At 41.3% G+C, this 18,900-nt stretch overlaps 1 protein-coding gene across 19 annotated transcripts in view; it reads right to left on the bottom strand.

Moving 5' to 3' along the window:
* The window catches only part of ROBO2 (roundabout guidance receptor 2), a 644,167-nt gene that overhangs the window by 96,489 nt on the left and 528,778 nt on the right, over positions 1–18,900 (bottom strand). For all 19 annotated transcript variants that reach the window (XM_084645672.1, XM_084645685.1, XM_084645684.1 and 16 more), the window contains 2 exons: positions 15,922–16,043; positions 1,914–2,145 (listed from right to left, as the gene is read on the bottom strand). In XM_084645672.1, coding sequence (XP_084501798.1) covers positions 1,914–2,145; positions 15,922–16,043 — 354 coding nt within the window. The remainder of the gene's footprint in view (positions 1–1,913; positions 2,146–15,921; positions 16,044–18,900) is intronic.

Raw genomic sequence — 18,900 nt, 5'->3', positions numbered from 1 at the left:
AGACACTAGTCAAGAGAGTGGCTGAAGGTGAGACTAATATACACATGGACCGTGACTTTAACAGGCAAGGAAAGTTCTAAAAATCTTTACTGTGTAGAAAGTTATTCCACAAGAAAAAGTGGCCTTTAAAGTAGGAAATTACCTGACAGGTTCTGCTGGGAGATGACGGTTACAAATGAAAAGGTCACTCCTGAAGTACTTTACAGAAATAGACTACAGATACAAAGCCTTTTTTCTTTTTTAGTGGGTCTTAATTTAACTTTAGCAGGAGACACTTAGATGAACTAAATAAACAACAAAAATCAATTGAGAATGGACAAGGATAAAATCCTCTAGTGAGGGGGAGAAAAATCCTACAGTTAAATTCTAGCAAAGCAATTTTAACCTAGTAAGCTTTTTCAATTTTCTTGTTTGAAACTTTTAAAACAAGCTTTGTTCATACTACAGTGAAGCTAATCTTTACTGAACAATTTAGGATTTATGATCTAATCAAAGCAATGGGAGTCAGGCATTCCCAAATTCTGAACTTGGCTTTGCCAGTGACTCCCTCTATAATCTCAAGCAAATCATAGAACCCTCCGTTTCCCCATCTGCAAAACAGGGACAGCAACTATCTAATTCACAGCACTGATCCCAGGCATGGTTACTTAACTGTTGGCTAATTAAGTAACGATAACATGGTTTGACAGTGAAAAGTATAATAGTACTAAATAATAACAACAACAACAACTATGATATGTTCCATTCCAAGATCTCAAAGCATGCTGCAATCATTATTGAATTAACTTCCTCAACACCCTGTGAGTAATGGAAATCATATAGACCCATATTTGAATGATAAAAAAACCTTGGCACAGAAAGATTACAGTCAAGATTTAAAAAAATAGATGCCCATTTGGAAAGCCTTGGCCTACATTCCTTGCCTAAGGCTTCAAAAGAAGTCTGTGGCAGAGCCAGGAAGATAACCCAGATCTCTTGACTCCAGGCTTTTAGTTTGACTACAAGACCATCCAAGAGATGCCAATAGTGGCTCAGATACTATGGAAATAGGGATGATTAGATAAACAGACAGGCAGATTTAAAAAAAAAAAAGCTGGGGTCAGGGGAATAGTTATGTCAAAGGCAGCTTAGTTTCTCCTCTTTTTACACTCCAGACAACTCTAAAAGCATCTCTTTCTAAGCAGAACAATACATCTATGTTGCATGATGTACAGAGGGTTGTTTCTTCATTTCAGTGTTATAATATGGTTGCTACTTCTGTATCATATGCATGTTCTGATCTGAGTTTTAAGGATATTTTCCTGACACTGAGAAACGGACAACTGGTTTCATTGTGTTTAGCACCATAGAGAGCTGCTTCAAGAATGGTGTGCTACTTGGATTAGTCTTAATTTGTACACTAATTAAAGGCAGTATTGGGAGTCCTTCACCCATCATCTTCTCCTAGCCATGTCATCCATCTATGTTATTTTCCACTTAGAAAAGAATGGCTATTATTACTCAGTCATCTGCAAAAGGTTTCTCTACTTGCAAACCATGGACCAGGGTCTGCTGCACCAGCAGCCTGGATACTTTAAAGGAAACGCTGTTGCAGAGTATGTGTCAGAAACCCAAAATTGCTTGCTGCCCACACTGAAGAGACAAAAGTTAACTCTTCTGGAGAAGAGAGGCATAGGACTGGCCAGTTCAGACCCCATAATATTATACCAAATATTATAGCCAAATAGATTGTTAGGTGAAATCCTAAAGCCAGCTTTTCATGCAACACAGAGAAATCTTCAGTGAATTATGTACAGACATTTTGGAAACTAATTAGAACAAAATTATTTGCACAGTCTTCACAGTGAACACAATGATTTCCCCTTTGAGACAAGATGGGGAAGCCAGTTGCTTCTTTCGACAATTATACTAACCTTCTTCAGTAGTACGGGCAGACTTTGATTCACTATCCATTCCTTGGAACTCATTGAAATAGGGTCGAACTTTAATTTCATAAGAAACCCCTTTTTTCAAGTTGACTAGGACAGCGCTGCGCTCAGTGGGGACTTTCACATCCAAATTCTGCCATGCCATTGGAGAAGACAGGCCTGATGTTTGGCGATACATTATTCGATAGCCCTGAATAAACTGGGATTGGCGGTCAACCTGGAAATGGTATTAATTGGCACATTACTACACGTTTTAAAGTACAGGATCCATAATCCAATAACGAAACCAAAAAGGCTACCTACTGTATTGATGTGTTTATGTCAAACAACAAAGCAGTCAGTTGCCTGTGTTACTGACTTCCTTTAAATCTAAAATTAAAACTTCTTGTGGATTACTGTCATTTCACTTAATTTTTTTAAAGTGGTGTAAATCTCTCTCTCATTGTTCCATTTACTTTTTCCCATTAGATATAATGATACAACCACCTACATCTCAAAGCATAACATAAATAAAAATCATAAATAGATAATTTTCTAGCAATTTGTCATGACGAGTATTGAATGTAAAGGAATTAAAGCTAACTTGGTTACTGATGTGCTGAAATATGAGAAAGAAAGGAAAAACAATTTATTTTCAGAAAAGTACAAAGCTTTGAAGATGTACTATATGCTTTTAGCTATTAATCCATTACTTGGCTTACGGACGGTCCTCTCATGAGATATTCAGGAAAGCAAAATAAACATAGACAGATGCAGAAAAAACAATGACCAAGAAAATGTGTTGTTTCCTGTGTTCCTAGACTAACCAGTCTATTTCCATCTGAAGTTACAAAGCACTCATGCCATCAGATGGGGATGGAATGTTGTTGTTGTTTGTATTTAATTTGTTGCCATGCAAACAGAATTCAAGTTCAGGGTTGTATACAGTAATATAACAAATCTACCCTGTCTTTCAAAACAATAAACATTACTTGTAATTGAAAGAAAGATAGTTCAAAATGTATTATCTTGATGTGGCCACAAGCATTTTTATGTGGAAAAAAGGTAACATATCGAATAACTTTGAGATATTATACTGTACTGAAACATTTGCACACATTTGTATTTTAATCTCTTTTAACAGTCAAAAATGTTGCATGCTAAAAGAAGATTTTCACTTCTGCAGTTGTCAAGCAAATAGCCAAAGAAAATAATACAAGCAGCACATTCTGTGTGTCAGTTTGGACATATAGCTGACTGGGTTGTTAACTCTAGTCTCCTAGCTGAGTTTTGACAAGAACGATTTCCTTCACCCTCTTGACAGCTTGCTAACTCATCAAAGATTTTCCAGAATTAGAGCTATGCTTGTTTGGGCTATGTCAAAAATAAGTGGGTCCAATACTGAAGGCACAAACCAAGATCTTCTGACTTCCACTACCTTTACTATACCTTCACTTCCTAGTCATTAAGTTCTTCAGTTCTTAGAACATTAAAAAAAACAGAACAAGCAAGAAGAAATCTTAATTTACAAGAGCAAAGAAAAAATGTCTTTAATCAAAACTGTCACTGTTAAAAACCTTGTTACATATGTTACAACAACATTAAGCTTGCATTTTATAAACTTTTCTACATTCACTTTAAGTGAATTTATGCACTGAAAGAGAACCATAACTCACAATAATAGCTTGTTAATACTGAAAGAATCAAGCTGTGTTTTTAAGAAGAACATTAAGCAGCTGTTTCCAGATGAAGGGAGTCTGTAAATCAGGGTAAATTGTTTTTATCCATGTTTGACTTTCATTAATTAAATGTTTTACAGATGTAAAGACATTATGAACCTCACGTTTACTACAAAACACAGTATTAACTCCTTTGCATACTTTATAACACATCCTCTTCACCTAAACTGTAGTACATGGCTAAGCTGTTTAATAATCCAAAACTAATTTTAAATTAGATTTCTCTCTACACTTCAGAAAAATACAATGTAACTTTTAATTTGACTTTTTTTTTTTTATTTTGGCTGAATCTTTAAGAACTGATGGGTGCAAAGAGTTGTCAAAAAGGGAAAATTTAAAAAAAAATACTACGCTGGAAATCAGTAGGCTGTGTATAACCCACCCACACAGAGTACATCTAATAATGAACTGAAGGCTCCTAAAGCTGCATACAATGAAACTATAACTATTAATTTGGATCACCAGATTTTAGCCATTAAATATCTTCAATTCTGAAGTGTGAGGTAGTACAGGCATTCACTATACTACTAAATACTGAGAACAGAAGACCTTGCTAACCATTTTATAAAACGCTCAATAGTGCAACTAATAAAACACCATCTATAGTGTCATTATTTCACTTGTGGTATATGCTTATGCACTGCCACCTGAAACACCCTGACTTACTGTTAATGTCACGTATTTGGGTCAAACTGTGGGTGGCCCCACAATCATATGCAAGGAGGATAAGGGAGGACACAAGGAAACACTTCCCTTCTCTTGTCCTCCACAGGATCCAGCCACAGACTACTCCTAGCTAGTACAGATAGTAATGCTATCCACCCCCAAAGAGCTGGAGAGGGGGTGGATCTAAGGGCACCTTTCTTCCTTCAAACTAGAAGGTGCATATGCCTTCAAGGGGCTTATAACCTATTAGCAGACCTATTGGTGGGCTGCTGCTATACACTGCCCCTGATATCATGTGGTGCCTTAAAAGGCACAATTGATCTCTATGTCATGATGACTATTTAGTAGAGGAAATAACTGTAACACCAATCAGAGTTTTCTACACAGGGTAGGCAATCAACAGTAGATTTTGTACTGGACTAACATGTTTGTTTTACCTACTAATAGGACCAGCTAACATACACTAGTGACACTCTGTGCACTATTAGCACTAGTTACAGAAACATTTCTATGGAACAGAAAACTGCCTTTTCCAGATCTATGCACATTACCACCAAATGTTGTATGGATTCTAAACCCATTAGATTATACTATTAGGCTATTCAGGTGTTAAAAATATGGCACAGAAACTCATCACTTAGCCAACCCTGTAGTTATGGCTTCCTGGGGACGAGCCCACTAAGCCGCAGTCTAAAGACACTCTTTTGTATGTAAATTCTCCTCTCAGAATATCCTGAATAAGATACTACTTATAATTATGCCAATAGCAATTCTCCATCTGGGCGGAATAACTTGAGAGTTTGGTCACGGCTACTGTACATCTCAATCTGTGCCAAATTCAGCAGGAAGAACTCACCATAACCTTGGAAATTCACCAGGTTTCATACCTGGCCAGAATATCCATAAAGGCTGGATGCAGGATCCTAGTCTGCTCTGAAATCACTCATAAGACACTACTCCTGAAGTTTGCAGTGGGATTGCAGTGGGATGCACCTAATATTTAAAGGGATGCTCATAATTTCTTATCTCTGCCACTCCTTTGAAATCCGTGGGGTTTACTTGCATAACTATGGGATGGGCAGCCAGCTGGCTCCCTCTCTCAGTTCCTTGCTTCCCAGCTCCCATGCTGTGTGTGAGTCCGTGTCTTATGCTGTGCACAGTGTGTGACTGAAAGCAGAGGATTGAGGGGCAGTCAGATGAATTAGAATCAGTCAGCTGGTTCATCCACCTGTCTAGTATCATCAGAACCAACTTTCTAACACTCCACAGAAGGCACAGGGGTTGGAGAGAGCAGAAAAGACTTTATAGGGACCAGGTGAGCTCTTGGCAGAGAGGGAAAACAATATTGTGAAACAGAAGAGAAGACATGAAAAGAGTATGAATGCAGAGTGGACCAGGGCAGGGGAATTAAGCTGCATTCTTGAAGTGATATAACAGCAGGAGGGTGCCACATTAGAACTGATCTTTTTTTTTTTTTTTTTGGTCAAAACAGTTTTCTGTTGGAAAATGCCATCAAGACCAAACCAATTTTTTTTGTGAAACTATCATTTTTGAGAAAATTTCACGAGAAGGAGAGGGTAAAAAAGTCCCATTTTGCCATTTTTAGAACAGATTGTTTCAATTTTTTGTTTTGAAACAACTTTTTGTTTCATTTTAAATTTTAAAAATGTAAATTACAAATGGTCAAAATTGAAACAAAATGTTCTGAAGTCATCACAATGAAAGAATCTGATTGACCTGAAACAAAAAACAAAAATGCAGAAAATACGTTTTTTTTAAAAAAATAAAATCAATGTTTGGGCTTTTGGTCCCAATTTGAGATGAAAGTTTTTTTGGAATCTGTTTTTTTTTTTTCTGGGGTGGAAAATCCATTTTTCGATAGATCAGCTGAGCTGTGATACCATTACAAAGAAAAATGAAGGGAAACATAAAAAGAATCAGCAAAATAGGTCCTACGCCAGTAAAATAGCAGAGATCTTGTTCAGAATTGTATAACGTTTCCATCATGTGTTTCACCTACATATACAAATTATTTCAGACAGCTGAGTTTACTCATCATTTCCTGACATTTAGAAATTTATCCTCTGTAATGGAATGCTCAAACTATATTATAATGTACAGCCACTAGGTGACACCACTTATAACATACCTCACTTGAGCTGGTAACGGCTATAGGCAGCAATGCATTCATGTATCTCATAGAGCAGTGGTTCTCAAACCAGGGGTGCCGCTTATTCAGGGAAAGCCCCTGGCGGGCCGGGCCGGTTTTTTTACCTGCCGCATCCGCAGGTTCAGCCGATCGCAGCTCGCACTGGCCAGGGTTTGCCGCTCCAGGCTAATGGGGGCGGCGGGAAGTGGTGCAGGCCGAGGGATGTGCTGGCCACCATTTCCCGCAGCCCCCATTGGCCTGGAGCAGCGAACCGCAGCCAGTGGGAGCCATGATTGGCTGAACCTGTGGATGCGGCAGGTAAAAAAACCGGCCCGGCCCGCCAGGGGCTTTCCCTGAACAAGTGGCACCCCTAATTTGAGAACCACTGCCATAGAGAACACATCTCTTGTCTGTCTCTCAAAATGATGGAAGCTCTGTAGCCATGATGGAAGCCTGACATGATAGTAGCAGCCATGCAACCTGCCATGTACAAGGAGTACATGACATCTTCATTTGGGCATTTAATCAAACCCCAATAAAGAACATTTTTAAAAGAAAGTATCATAAACACCTTCAATGGTGACCAGATCTGAGCAAATAATTCATAATGAAAAATGTATTGGACTCATGAAGGCTCTTCTTCTTGTCACAGGCCACCCATGAGCAGACAACCATTTCTTAAATATATTTGTTATTCAAAATTATTCAATGTCTTGCCATTTTTAATCATGTGTTCTAATCATGTCCAGCTCACTGGACATAATTTATTTATGCTGTGTTGGCTAGTTATGATTAGTCAGACAAGTCACATACTATAGTTTCCATTCTCTTATTATATGACTGTGCAAGTGTAACCCACACACCTCCTGGGTGTGGTGCTCTGGCCCATCTAGTAGCACTGAGACTACTTAGAGAAAGATTAATGAGTATACTCTACAGCCTTAGCTAAGAGGCATATGGCTTTTAGTCATGCAGTAGAGGCTCATGCACTAAGCTTCATAGGTCCCATGTTTGATCCTGCGCACCCACAACCGGGGTCTGTCGGTGTTACACAAGCACAGCTGATGTGAATTCTCACACACATGGTGTCATGGATGCACAGGAACTGTGCTTCTTCCTAGATTTTAAACAGTCCTTTGGAGGAATCACTTCAGTGTTTCAAGGGGCCCCACTCTTCCTTAAGGGTAGGCCACACAGCCTCAGCACCTCCAAGACTGAGCCTCTGTGCTGCAGCACTCCTGTTTCTGCCCAGTAAGTCCAACTGAGACAGTCTCCGAACAGAAGCTTTTTTTTCCCTCTTCAGGGATCAACACAACTCAGCAAGTATTTGCAGTGAAACCAGGAAACTTTTCCAAAACAGAGCAGGGTTTATTAGTCAACTGGAAAACAGCACTGGGAAGCCCCTAGGTTAGTATAGAGAAGCAAATGTGAAGACAGAGTTAAGATTGGCCAACGTCAGGGCTCTACCCAGTAAAGCTGTTGTGGAATCCATTTTGGCTGTCTGTCTCTCTGTCCCTTTCTCTCTTGTTCCAGATGCATGTGTTTTGTATCTCTTTGAGCTCAGCTCCTAACATAACCACCTGGTGCCCTTCCCCTTCGTTCTACCACTTGGGATCTTTGCTTAGCTTCCCTGCAGAGAGGCCAGTTTTTTAACACTTTTTACCAACATGGTAGTAATCCCTCATCCAGTAAGTCACTGCCAGGCTTATCATTCATAAGTGTATTGCAGAAAATCCAACTTTGTCACACACAGGAATGTGAAATTCAGTTTCCACAAATACTCGTGCCTGTGACTTTAAGATTTGCTTTATGCAAATATTTGTGCCAGTACAACTCTGTTACTTAAATGTGTACATGAAGAGACATAAATCTGACTCCTCACAGCCTCAGTTAGGGACATCATGTGCTACATTTCCTTAATATGCCCCGTTTTACTGTCAACTCTGCATAGACAGATCCCAGTGCCTGTATAGAACCCTACTGAAGACTTTAGAGGTGTAAGGGATGCATCTGCATAAAGCTCATAGTGGGATCAGGTCCAACATGTTTTCTTATAACAACCCTGACTCAAAATGTTAAAGATGTGTGTGTACATTCCCTATAATTTCACTTTCTTTTTGGCAACCAAAGGAAATAAACAGTTTGAAAAACAACAAAAGATAATGTTCCCTCTTCACCCATCTGTAATAATAAAACCTAGCAGAAAGCTCAAAAATACTTCCCAGGTACACTGATTCCTTTGTTTAAAAGTTTTCATTTCCAAATTTGCTCCAGTACAAGTTCTCCTTTAAGTCCCACAGATTCATAGAAATGTAGGGCTAGAAAGGACTTGGAGAAGTTATCTAGTCCATCTACCTGAGCTGAGGCAGGACCAAGTATACCTAGACCATTCCTGACAGGAGTTTGTCTAATCTGTTCTTAAAAACCTCCAAAGCTGGGGATTCCACAATCTCCCTTAGAAGCCTATTCCAGAATTTAACTGCCCTTGCTTTTGGATCCTTTATAGGTGGAGCTGGCAAGCTTTTGTCAAGGTTACCTATCCACTACAAGATCCTGTTTTCAGTTGCTTATAATATTGCCAAACTCTATGAATTTCTCCGTATCACAGGTCTGACTCAAATTGAAGTTTTTGGAAAGTTTCTGCTAAAATGGTTCACCTGTTTCCAAGGCCGAGATTAGGAAAAAAATCCATTGATTTGCTCATGTTAAAAAATTCATACAAATGCTTATTTGAGAACTTCCAATCCTTCCTTCACACAATGGACGTAAATCTGTGGAACTCGTTGCCAAGGGGATGTTGTGAGGGCCAAAACTATAATGGGGTTCAAACTAGAATTAGATACATCCATGGAACATAGGACCATCAATGGCTATTAGCCAAAATGGTCAGGGATACAATCCATATTCTGGGTGTCCCTAATCTCTAATTGCCAGAAGCTGGGAGTGGACGATGGGGGATGGATCACTCAGTGATTGTCTGTTCTGGTCATTCTCTCTGGAGCACCTGGCTTTGGTGACTGTCAGAAGACAGGATAGTGAATCAGATGGACAATTGGTCTGACCCAGTATGGCCGTTCTTATGAAGCAGAGATTTGAACATTTGGCAGAGAGGTGAGTTTCCCCGATGTCAGGGACATGCCTTTCACTGTTCTCATAAAAAATAAAACAAAAAGAGCCACCCAAGTTTGGCCAATTTTTACGACTTCAAAAGAATCTCAATTTGTACATGGGCAGTACATCTTGTTAGAGATTGGCAGCTAAATTCTTTGACGATGCCAACTGCAGTCAGCATTGTACAACATTTCCAAGCTCCTGTGTGCTAACAAGACTGTGGGTGCCCACCATTACAGGGCAACTGAGTATACTATTACCCAGAATTACAGAGCTAAGTGGGACTTTCCCTGAAATTGGGCTTCCTGTCTGGCAGGGGTTGCAGTGGCACTAGCCACAGGAACCGGGAGCAGAGAGACTGTCTCTCTTTGGCTCTCAATGCTCTCTGTGTTGCAATCCAGCCTACATGGAAGAGATGGAGGAAGCCACCTGACTAGAAGGCAGAGGTGTATGGAGTGTTTGTGGGGGGGGGGAGGGGTTTGAAATGGATAGAGGAGGGTGCAGGAGACAGAGGGTGGTGAGGATAAAAGGAGGAGGGGGGCAAGAGCCATTGGGGGATATAGTAGTGGTTGACTGGAGCGAAGAGGAAGGAGAGGGATTGGAGGGTATATACAGAAGTAGAGGGGACGGGGGACTGTTGTAGTAGGAATGAAGGGTAGGGGTCAGGATGGTGGGATAAATAGGAGAAGAGGGAGAGGGAGGCAGGAACCAGGAGGGAGTGGATAGGAGCCAGAGTAGAGTGGGGCAGTAGCCAGGGCATGGAAGGTGGGCTAGATGCAGAGGAGAAAGAGGGCAGGAGCTGGGAGGAGGGAAGAGAGGCTAGATCTTTGTAAAGGGGGAGGGTGGAAGGAAGTGGTATCAGGGGGTTGATTGGAGAGGGAGTGGGGAACAGAAGTGAAGGGTTAGGGATTGCTAGATAGGCACAGAGAGGGGAGGGCAGAGCACAGGGAGCTGGGGTGGGGGAGCAGAGAGGAACAGAGATAGGCTGGAGGCACAAGGCAGAAGGGTCTATAATCGTTAGAACACACTCCCCTCCAGGCCCTGGAATTGAACCCAGGAGTCCTGAATCTCCGCATTCCTCTTCTGTTAGCAAATAGATGTGAAATTTACTGACCAAGTGTGTATCTCACTCCCCTCTAGCGGCTGATATCTACATAGGATAAGAGTCTTTTCTAATGCTACTAGTAATTCCCCTAGCTCAAACGGTAGATGTGTGGAGGTAAAGGTGATACCCTGTTGATGCCCTAAATTGAGGATCCATATGGTTCCACATTATAGATTTTTTTTGCATTTGTTTTAAAATTAATTAATAATTACATCCAAAGTCAAGTACTGAACAGTTAGGAAAAGCCAGAAATAAGGTTGCCTCCTGGGCAAGCTTAATTTGGGCCTCTTTACAGTCTTTAATTACTTGATCATATACTATTTTTTTCACCTGACATCTGCCTCATTCAGTGCACAGGATGGACCTGCTCTGAGGATGATTCAGGGTTTTGTAGTGAAGGAAACTGTTGTCTATAGGACCCCTGCTTTATCTGATGCAGAAGGTGGAAGGTGTGTAATGAATGAGGCAAGGGATTGCAGGAAGATAAAGAAGGGTCTCATGGTTAAAGAAAGCTGAATGCTACCCTGGGGATTTGGATTCGGATTCTATCTGTGCCTCTGCCACAGAGCTCCTTTATGATGTTGGAGAGGTACCTTACAAGAATTTTCACGGTTGGCCACTCCTGGCAGGTTCCTCAATTTCTGGGTACCCAAACAACCACACATGGGACATGTATTAGTGCTGAGCCCTCACAACTAAAATTGAAGTCAACTGGAGCTGTGCTTTGAATGTATAAAAATTATATACACTCTGAAAAATCAGGTACAAAGGTGTTTCAAGTTAAGCCCACAAAATTAGTGGACACTTTTGATAATTTTGGCTTCAATATCTTGTGTGTCTCAATTCCCCATGTATATAATGGAGATAAAGATACCATCTAATCTCACAGGCATGTTGTGAAAATAAATTAATTAATGTTTGTGAAGCACTCAGATACTATGGTGAGAGCACTATAGCAGCACCCAGGAGGAAATTAATAATTTTGTATTCGGTACAGGGTTTGGATGGTGTGCATTAAATAAAGCCTGGGGGCATTCTTTGAATAAAGAAGATAAAAAGAAATATTGAACAACTACCCATTCACTGAATGAGGCAGGGGTCCTGTGGAAAAAATACTCTGTGACCATGTAATTAAAGCTTGTATCAGGGGGCAAAGTAAGTTGCCAGGGTGACTTTAATTCTGCCATTTCCTAACTTTTGAGGGCTTAATTTTACAGTTTCAGACTTCTTTTGACATAGATATTTGAATGCAATATATATATATAAAGTTTGCAAATCACACAGTTGTTATTTCTGGAAAATATTTCTGGAATTTCAAGTCCTGATTTGGAACAGAAGAGACAATTTCAGAATAATTTTAAAAACCTGTAACAACAGAACTGAAAGAAGGGGAGTGACTGACGCCAGTTTGCCAGCAGTCAGAATGGTAGAAAGGTATCTAGGTGGTCTATCACCTAGCAAAGCATTTGAATTCCAAACAGGAATTTCGAAAAGGGAAAGAGTCATCATTCTTTTGGTATCTGTCTCCTTTTGGATGCTAGCTCTGCTGGATCTTTATGTTACATTAATAAAGTTGGCTTTACTCTCTGAATAGTGTGGTTACTATCCCGGAGACTGTGATTAATTAAATGGTTTTGTCTTGATTGCTAGAAACTTTCTAATTAGCAGCGCTAACTCCCCCCCCCCACACACACACACGCTCCCCAATCTCTTCCTTCCTTAGGGCAATTCTGATGTATCACTGGTGGGCACTGTGTGCTTGTTAGATGGTGTAGGGTTACTGCTTTTCACGTCAAGGGATCTAGCAAAAAATCTGATATTATAAATCATAAAAAAATATATTTTTCTTATGAAAAACAGGGAAGGCACCAATGTGAGAGTTTGTTCACATTATTTCATTTCTTCCTGGTGGAAAGAATGAGTGTGTCTGGCTCAAACTGCACTCCATTTTGTATTCAGAAGCCCTATTTTACTAGAACCTCCATTTTGTATTTGATGAACACATCTAACCTTGCCCAAGGCAAGCCTGTTTAAATGCATTCCTGATAGCTATGCTGCCCAGGAAAGGCTCTTGACATTTCACTGAAGGACGATTACACAGAAGCCAAGGGTTTCAGAGTAGCAGCCATGTTAGTCTGTATTCACAAAAAGAAAAGGAGTACTTGTGGCACCTTAGAGACTAACCAATTTATTTGAGCATAAGCTTTCGTGAGCTACATCCGATGAAGTGAGCTGTAGCTCACGAAAGCTTATGCTCAAATAAATTGGTTAGTCTCTAAGGTGCCACAAGTACTCCTTTTCTTTTTTCTAGAAGCCAAGGGGACTACCAACTGGGGCTATCAACTTTGAATGATTAACTACTGACCCACCCCCATGGAACAAAGGGTTTTCTGCATAGGTGCCTTACTGAGAGAGGGGCTAGCTGAGCACGTGGCAAAAGGAGACAGAGATTTTATTTAAGAAGAGCTGCTGCTCTGAGTTGGAGGCCAGCCATCGCCACATGTAAGCAGGACTGGCTGAAGAGAGAGAGGGCAGGAGAGACTCCACCCAGCCTGAAATGCTAAGAGACTTCAGACTCACAGAAGAGGTGGGGCTCTTAAATGATGAGGATGTGTCTGAGGATATTTGTTGTTCTTCAGACTAAGGTCTGTAAATTTCTGGAGTAAAGGTGCATGGTTAAGAAATTTCTTTGCTTATATCGTGTTCCTTGCTTTACAGCCACGTTGTCCCTGAAGGGGTTAGACTAGAAACCCAGTGTGACCGCAACATTGGTGGCGCTCTGGGGAAGCAGTGTAACCACTTGGGGGTTTCACGAGGCAGAGCTCTGGGGAGTCCAGAGTGGCTGGACTGCAAAGTCCCACATCCCAAAGAAGAGTGTCAGAAAAAGTCTGAGCCTCGAAAAGCCCCTTACAGGGCCAGAGCTGAGAACAGTGACTAGACTCTGACCAGACCCAATTGTCTTTGAAGCACATCAGACACTTCAACTGGATCCACTTTCAACAGATTGGTGACCATACAACCTGGTCCAGTACCCCTCTGTAACACCTGGCTCTGTGGATCATATGCATGAGGGTACTAACTGCCCTGTTTAGGCATAAATTCTCCCCCTGTGCCAATCCAGACTAGCAGGGCTTGTTACAAAGGCATTATGTGAGGACTGGAGATAAATGGGTTCCCCCATTCCCAGCCTTTGAGATGCAGTGAAACATTTCCTATATTCCTCTGAAAAAGGAAGGTCAGTGAACTCCCCATTCTATTCCAAGCCTGTCTCTGTCCTCCCCCCACCCCAGACCCGTATGAACAGGGATGCGGCATGAGTAGGGCCCTACCAAATTCATGGTCCATTTTGGTCAATTTCATGGTCATAAGATTTGAAAAATCGTTAATTTCATGATTTCAGCTATTTAAATCCAAAATTCCACAGTGTTATAATTGTAGGGATCCTGATCCAAAAAGAATTTGTGTGTGTGTGTGGGAGGGGGGAGGTGTCAAAGGGTTATTGTAGGGGGGTTGCAGTACTGCTACGCTTACTTCTGCGCTGCTGCTGGCGTCGGCGCTGTGTTCAGAGCTGACTCGCCAGAGATCGGTGGCTGCTGGCCGGGAGCCCAGCTCTGAAGGCAGAGCCGCTGCCAGCAGCAGCGCAGAAGTAAGGGTGGCATGGTACGGTATTGCCACCCTTACTTCTGTTCTGCTGCTGCCTTCAGAGCTAGGCCCTCGGTCAGTAGGTGCCACTCTTTGGCCGCCCAGCTCTAAAGGCAGCATTGCAGAAGTAAGGGTGGCATGGTATGGTATTGCTACCCTTACTTCTGCCCTGCTGCTGGTGGGGTGCTACCTTCAGAACTGGCAGCCGGACGATGGCCACCACCTTCCAGTTCTGATGGCAGGGCAGAAGTAAGGGTGGCAATTCTGTGACCTTCCTAAAATAGCCTTGCCACCACGCCCAGCCCTCCTGCCCGCAACCCCTTTTTGAATCAGGACCCCCCATTTGAGAAACGCTGGTCTCCCCTGTGAAATCTCTATAGTCCAGGGTAAAAGCACTCAAAAGACCAGATTTCACAGGGGGAGACAATATTTCATGGTCCGTGATGCATTTTTCATGGCTGTGAATTTGGTAGGGCCCTAGATCTGAGTCCCCACCAAGCCAAGCTCCGCAGTGCAAAGGCAATAACCCTTACATCAGTGCTGCAAAATTCACCATGCACCGCCCCCCCCCCCCGCCCTCCCCTCCACATACACACGTCTCATCTTCTGAGACACCTCTTCTCTTTTATAGTCATTAGCTGCTGGCTGTAGTGACACTGCATATGTAAACAAAAAATACTGTGACCACTGCCTGGATCCCTGCGGCAGAATATATAAAATAATAATTCAAGCCCTATGCGCTACTGTGGTGCTTAGTTCACTCTCCCCTCTCTGGTATTCCCCTCCACAGGGTAAATGCCTGAAGAATGAAGTACTCATTTGTGGTGTGTAGTGCCCTAGAAAATCTCTGCTTCTATGGTTACAAATCCCTTCCCTGAAGTGCCAGGAAAAGAAATGTAGCATTTTGAAAGCTACATACTATAAACTTAGTCCTTGGGAGCTCTAACCCAATAATCTGACTTCTTAAACAGAGATATTGTAGGTAATGTCAAAGAGATTCAGGCCTTCCATAATCCATCAGGTGAAGTTAGAGCTTGTGCTATAGAATGAAATACCATTACTTACTTACACCATGTATTATCAGCATGCACATCTGTCCACAAGTGCCTTGTAGGAAGATCATTATTGCAAGTAAAGCTTAACAGATAATGGGGTATTGTGGTGGGAGGTCCCCATGGATTGAAGCAGAGAGAGATTATGAAAACATCAATTTATCCTAATTCTGAAACTTAATTTTGCTTATTACACTCAGTTTACACACTGAAGAATAGTGTAAGGATCAGTCACATTTTTGCATTATGGGTTGAGACACATTCTGCTAAAAAGATCCTCTCTGTCAGTCAGTTAACATGCTTTGTCCTACATGTGAAGCTTCTGAACCTGATTGACTTTAACAAAGACAGATAGACACAAAGAAAGAGCGGGGAAAAAAGAAATACTCCATTCCTTTAGCACGTTGTTCATTGTCTGTACAATGTTAGCTTATCTGGGCCCACTTGTCCTAAGGTCAGACTTGGGTTTTTCAGGGCTGAGAAAGAATTGCAGGGACAAGTAAACAAGATTAAAGCTGTCAATGAAAGGTAGCAATTAGAGAAGTCTTACTGTCCAGGTGACTTGAACCGTAGTGGGTGTCAGCACAACAGGATTATGTAGCCGTACAATGACGTCTCCTAGCTCTTTCTGGACTTGCCTGTGATCCACACCTTGTGCTGGTGGGCTGATATCTGCCAGGCCAACCACAGACACAAAATTATTATTTTAATAAGAAGCCTCACTTGTATCATTAATTCATTAGGAGGACTGGAAAATATAATGTACTGGGTTAAAATAGTCTTAGTTTGTATCACTTTCAAAAACAATGCAGCAGATAAGATTGAACTATGAACCCTGAAAAGCATTCACTGCCATAAACAAACACCACATGTTCTATTACTTAGGCAATTAGAAAACATTCCTATCTAGCCCAAATAGTCATTTAAAACATTATTTTCCCTAGCAGCTAGTGAGTGAATGGTGAGATGCCATATTCACATGCTTTGAAATATTCAGATGATAATAGTCTTCACGTGCCAGTGTTCCTGCAGGTCTAGAACACAGCTAGTTTGTATAATTTAAGCAAATGATATTGCAGAAGCTGAATATGTACATTGGCCTGTTTTTAAACTGTGTATGTTACACTCATTATGCTTCTTCAAATTTTCCCTCCTTTTCAATATGCATTTCAATTTCCTCTCCTTTTCAGTTTGACACCATGAGAGTTAGAAAGTGAGAGAAGCCAGGGAACCATACTAAAAATAGCAATTTCCTGTTATGTAAGCCTATTCTGCTACAGAAAATGTATACATTTTCCAGGTGTTCATATCTGAAAACGGGATAAAGTTGTGAGGTCAAATTGCCCCTTCTCACATAAAAAAGACATCGGAGAAAACTTCCACAAGGATTACCTTGCAGAGATTAGTCCAAATCATGCCTTCAGCAGGAGGGTGGGGAAGGAAAACATGGATTCCCCCACCTGAAACCAGGTAGGTTCCAAGTGGCTCTGTGTAAGGCCAGGGCATTCTGTGTGGAGGCTCCATCACATCACAGCAATCTGGCTCTGCTCCCTGCCAATAGTGGCCCTCAAGCATTTCCATGGCGCTATGTAGAAAAAGTTATGCAACCTGAAACTGTATTGTCTTTTCTGTGTGTGGCCTCAAAATGTGAATCCCTCTAGTCTTGCCTCTGGTCTACCCACCCATTCCCCATCCTATTCACATTTCCTCTGAGACTACTCATCTGCATCCCATCCCTAAGAACAGGCCCCTGACCATCTGGAGAAGGATCTGCTAGGTCAGTGCTGAAGAGATGACTGAATCACCCTTCTTCTCAGACAAGTGGCTTTCTGTGTGTGGATCCAGTGCGGGGGAATTGGCTCCCTAGTATGCAGCACTGTGAGAAACACTTCTCTGTCTCAATGTTTTCAAAATTCCACATATTCAAATATTGGGCCTCATATTCCTCTCCACAACATAGCATGAAGGGGAGCAAGTCATCATAGATACCTCTCTAGGGCTATGAAAGGAGTAGTGCATCTTCACCACATTCTTCACAAACTCGCCCTTGGAAAGAATTGAGGATTCCTCCCAAGAGATGCACTAGTACTCTGGGGGGTTTGAGGTGTTATTCTGGGTTAAGAGTCAGAGAGGAGCCACTGAACATGGCACACGTCCATCTGCACACCACAGAATTCCCAGTGGTAATCCATGTAGGAGTTACTGCTACTGGAAACCATCACTATGGTGTCTGCTTTAGTCCATGAAGGGCAGGGAGTTGGGGCACAGGCAGGGTGCTCAGATTCAATTACTTCACAAAAGTTATGCTCCTAGAAGAGAAAGAGGGCCAAGAGGCCTGCTACAAAGTGGATGAGCATACATGAGTTCTGCTCAGATTTCCCAGATGATCCGCTGGAGCCACTGGTTTAACTGACCACACCTACTTCCCCATATATGCTGCCTCAAACTCCTCCCCTCACAAAGGGAAGACTCAAACAATGTGGCATTTTTTCTGTTTGATGGGTTCATGTATGGGAGAGTAATATGTGGCCCTTTGTTCTCTTAATAGAAAAAACATTATTGTAAAGTAGAGATAATACTGCTCTTAAAAAAGAAAAACATTCAAAGCATGTCTCAGATACCTCAGTCCTCAGGATTTAGATCAAAATCTAGTTTTCATAGTCCAGATTTCAGCTTCATATTTCCAGCAATATTATGGGTTTTGATTCACCAAAGATACTCTATTTACACAGGCTTTCTATTGACTTTCAAATGTGTGAATATAATCCAAAGGGAATATAATCCATATATGGAAAAGTTAGCAATGGTACAGAAGTGGTGTGCTAAGCAAAATATGCCTATTCAAAGTGAGTGAAAAAGAAAAAGACAGGCAGATATTAAGATAAATCTGTAACAGAGCAACTCAGACTTGTTTATTGAAAGGTAACTTATACTAACTACAAAACACTTTTATACTTAGTATAAAACAATTCCCATAGCCACACATGATTACATCTTAGAACATATTATTCTCTATCTATGGTACAGAACCAACAGCGTCCTATGATTATATTCCCTTTGGGAGGGTAAAAATATACCATGTATACAGTGTGTATTTTTTTTAATATGGACAAATGTCCATAAACTCAAAAAATGTACTAATTAGAGCTACAGAGGGATATCACCACTACATATGTGATATTGTACATTATACAGACAAACACAAGAACCTACATGTGGTAGTGTTATCCATGTGATTAATTGCATTTTGCATGCAACTTTAACTTCCATATCAGCATTCTGCCCACTTATCCATCTTCCCAAGGACTGCATTCTAAACATCCAGCAACTTCAGATAGCTGCATTTTTCAAAATCAACCTGAGTGAGAAATATGTCCTTCTCTCCCAGAATTACATTCACCTGATGTGCAGGGCAGGAAATAGTAAATCTGAGACCAGTAACAACTTTAAGTCTCTCAATTATTTAAGGCTAGAGATGAGAGCTTTATGCTGCTGGGACAGGGAAAGTCCCAGTGGGAAAGCTCTAGCC

Source organism: Lepidochelys olivacea (genome assembly GCF_965140295.1).
Source record: "Lepidochelys olivacea isolate rLepOli2 genome assembly, chromosome: 1".
NCBI lineage: Eukaryota > Metazoa > Chordata > Testudines > Cheloniidae > Lepidochelys > Lepidochelys olivacea.
Note: the sequence above shows the minus strand (reverse complement) of the source record. Positions and strands in the feature narration are given on the sequence as shown.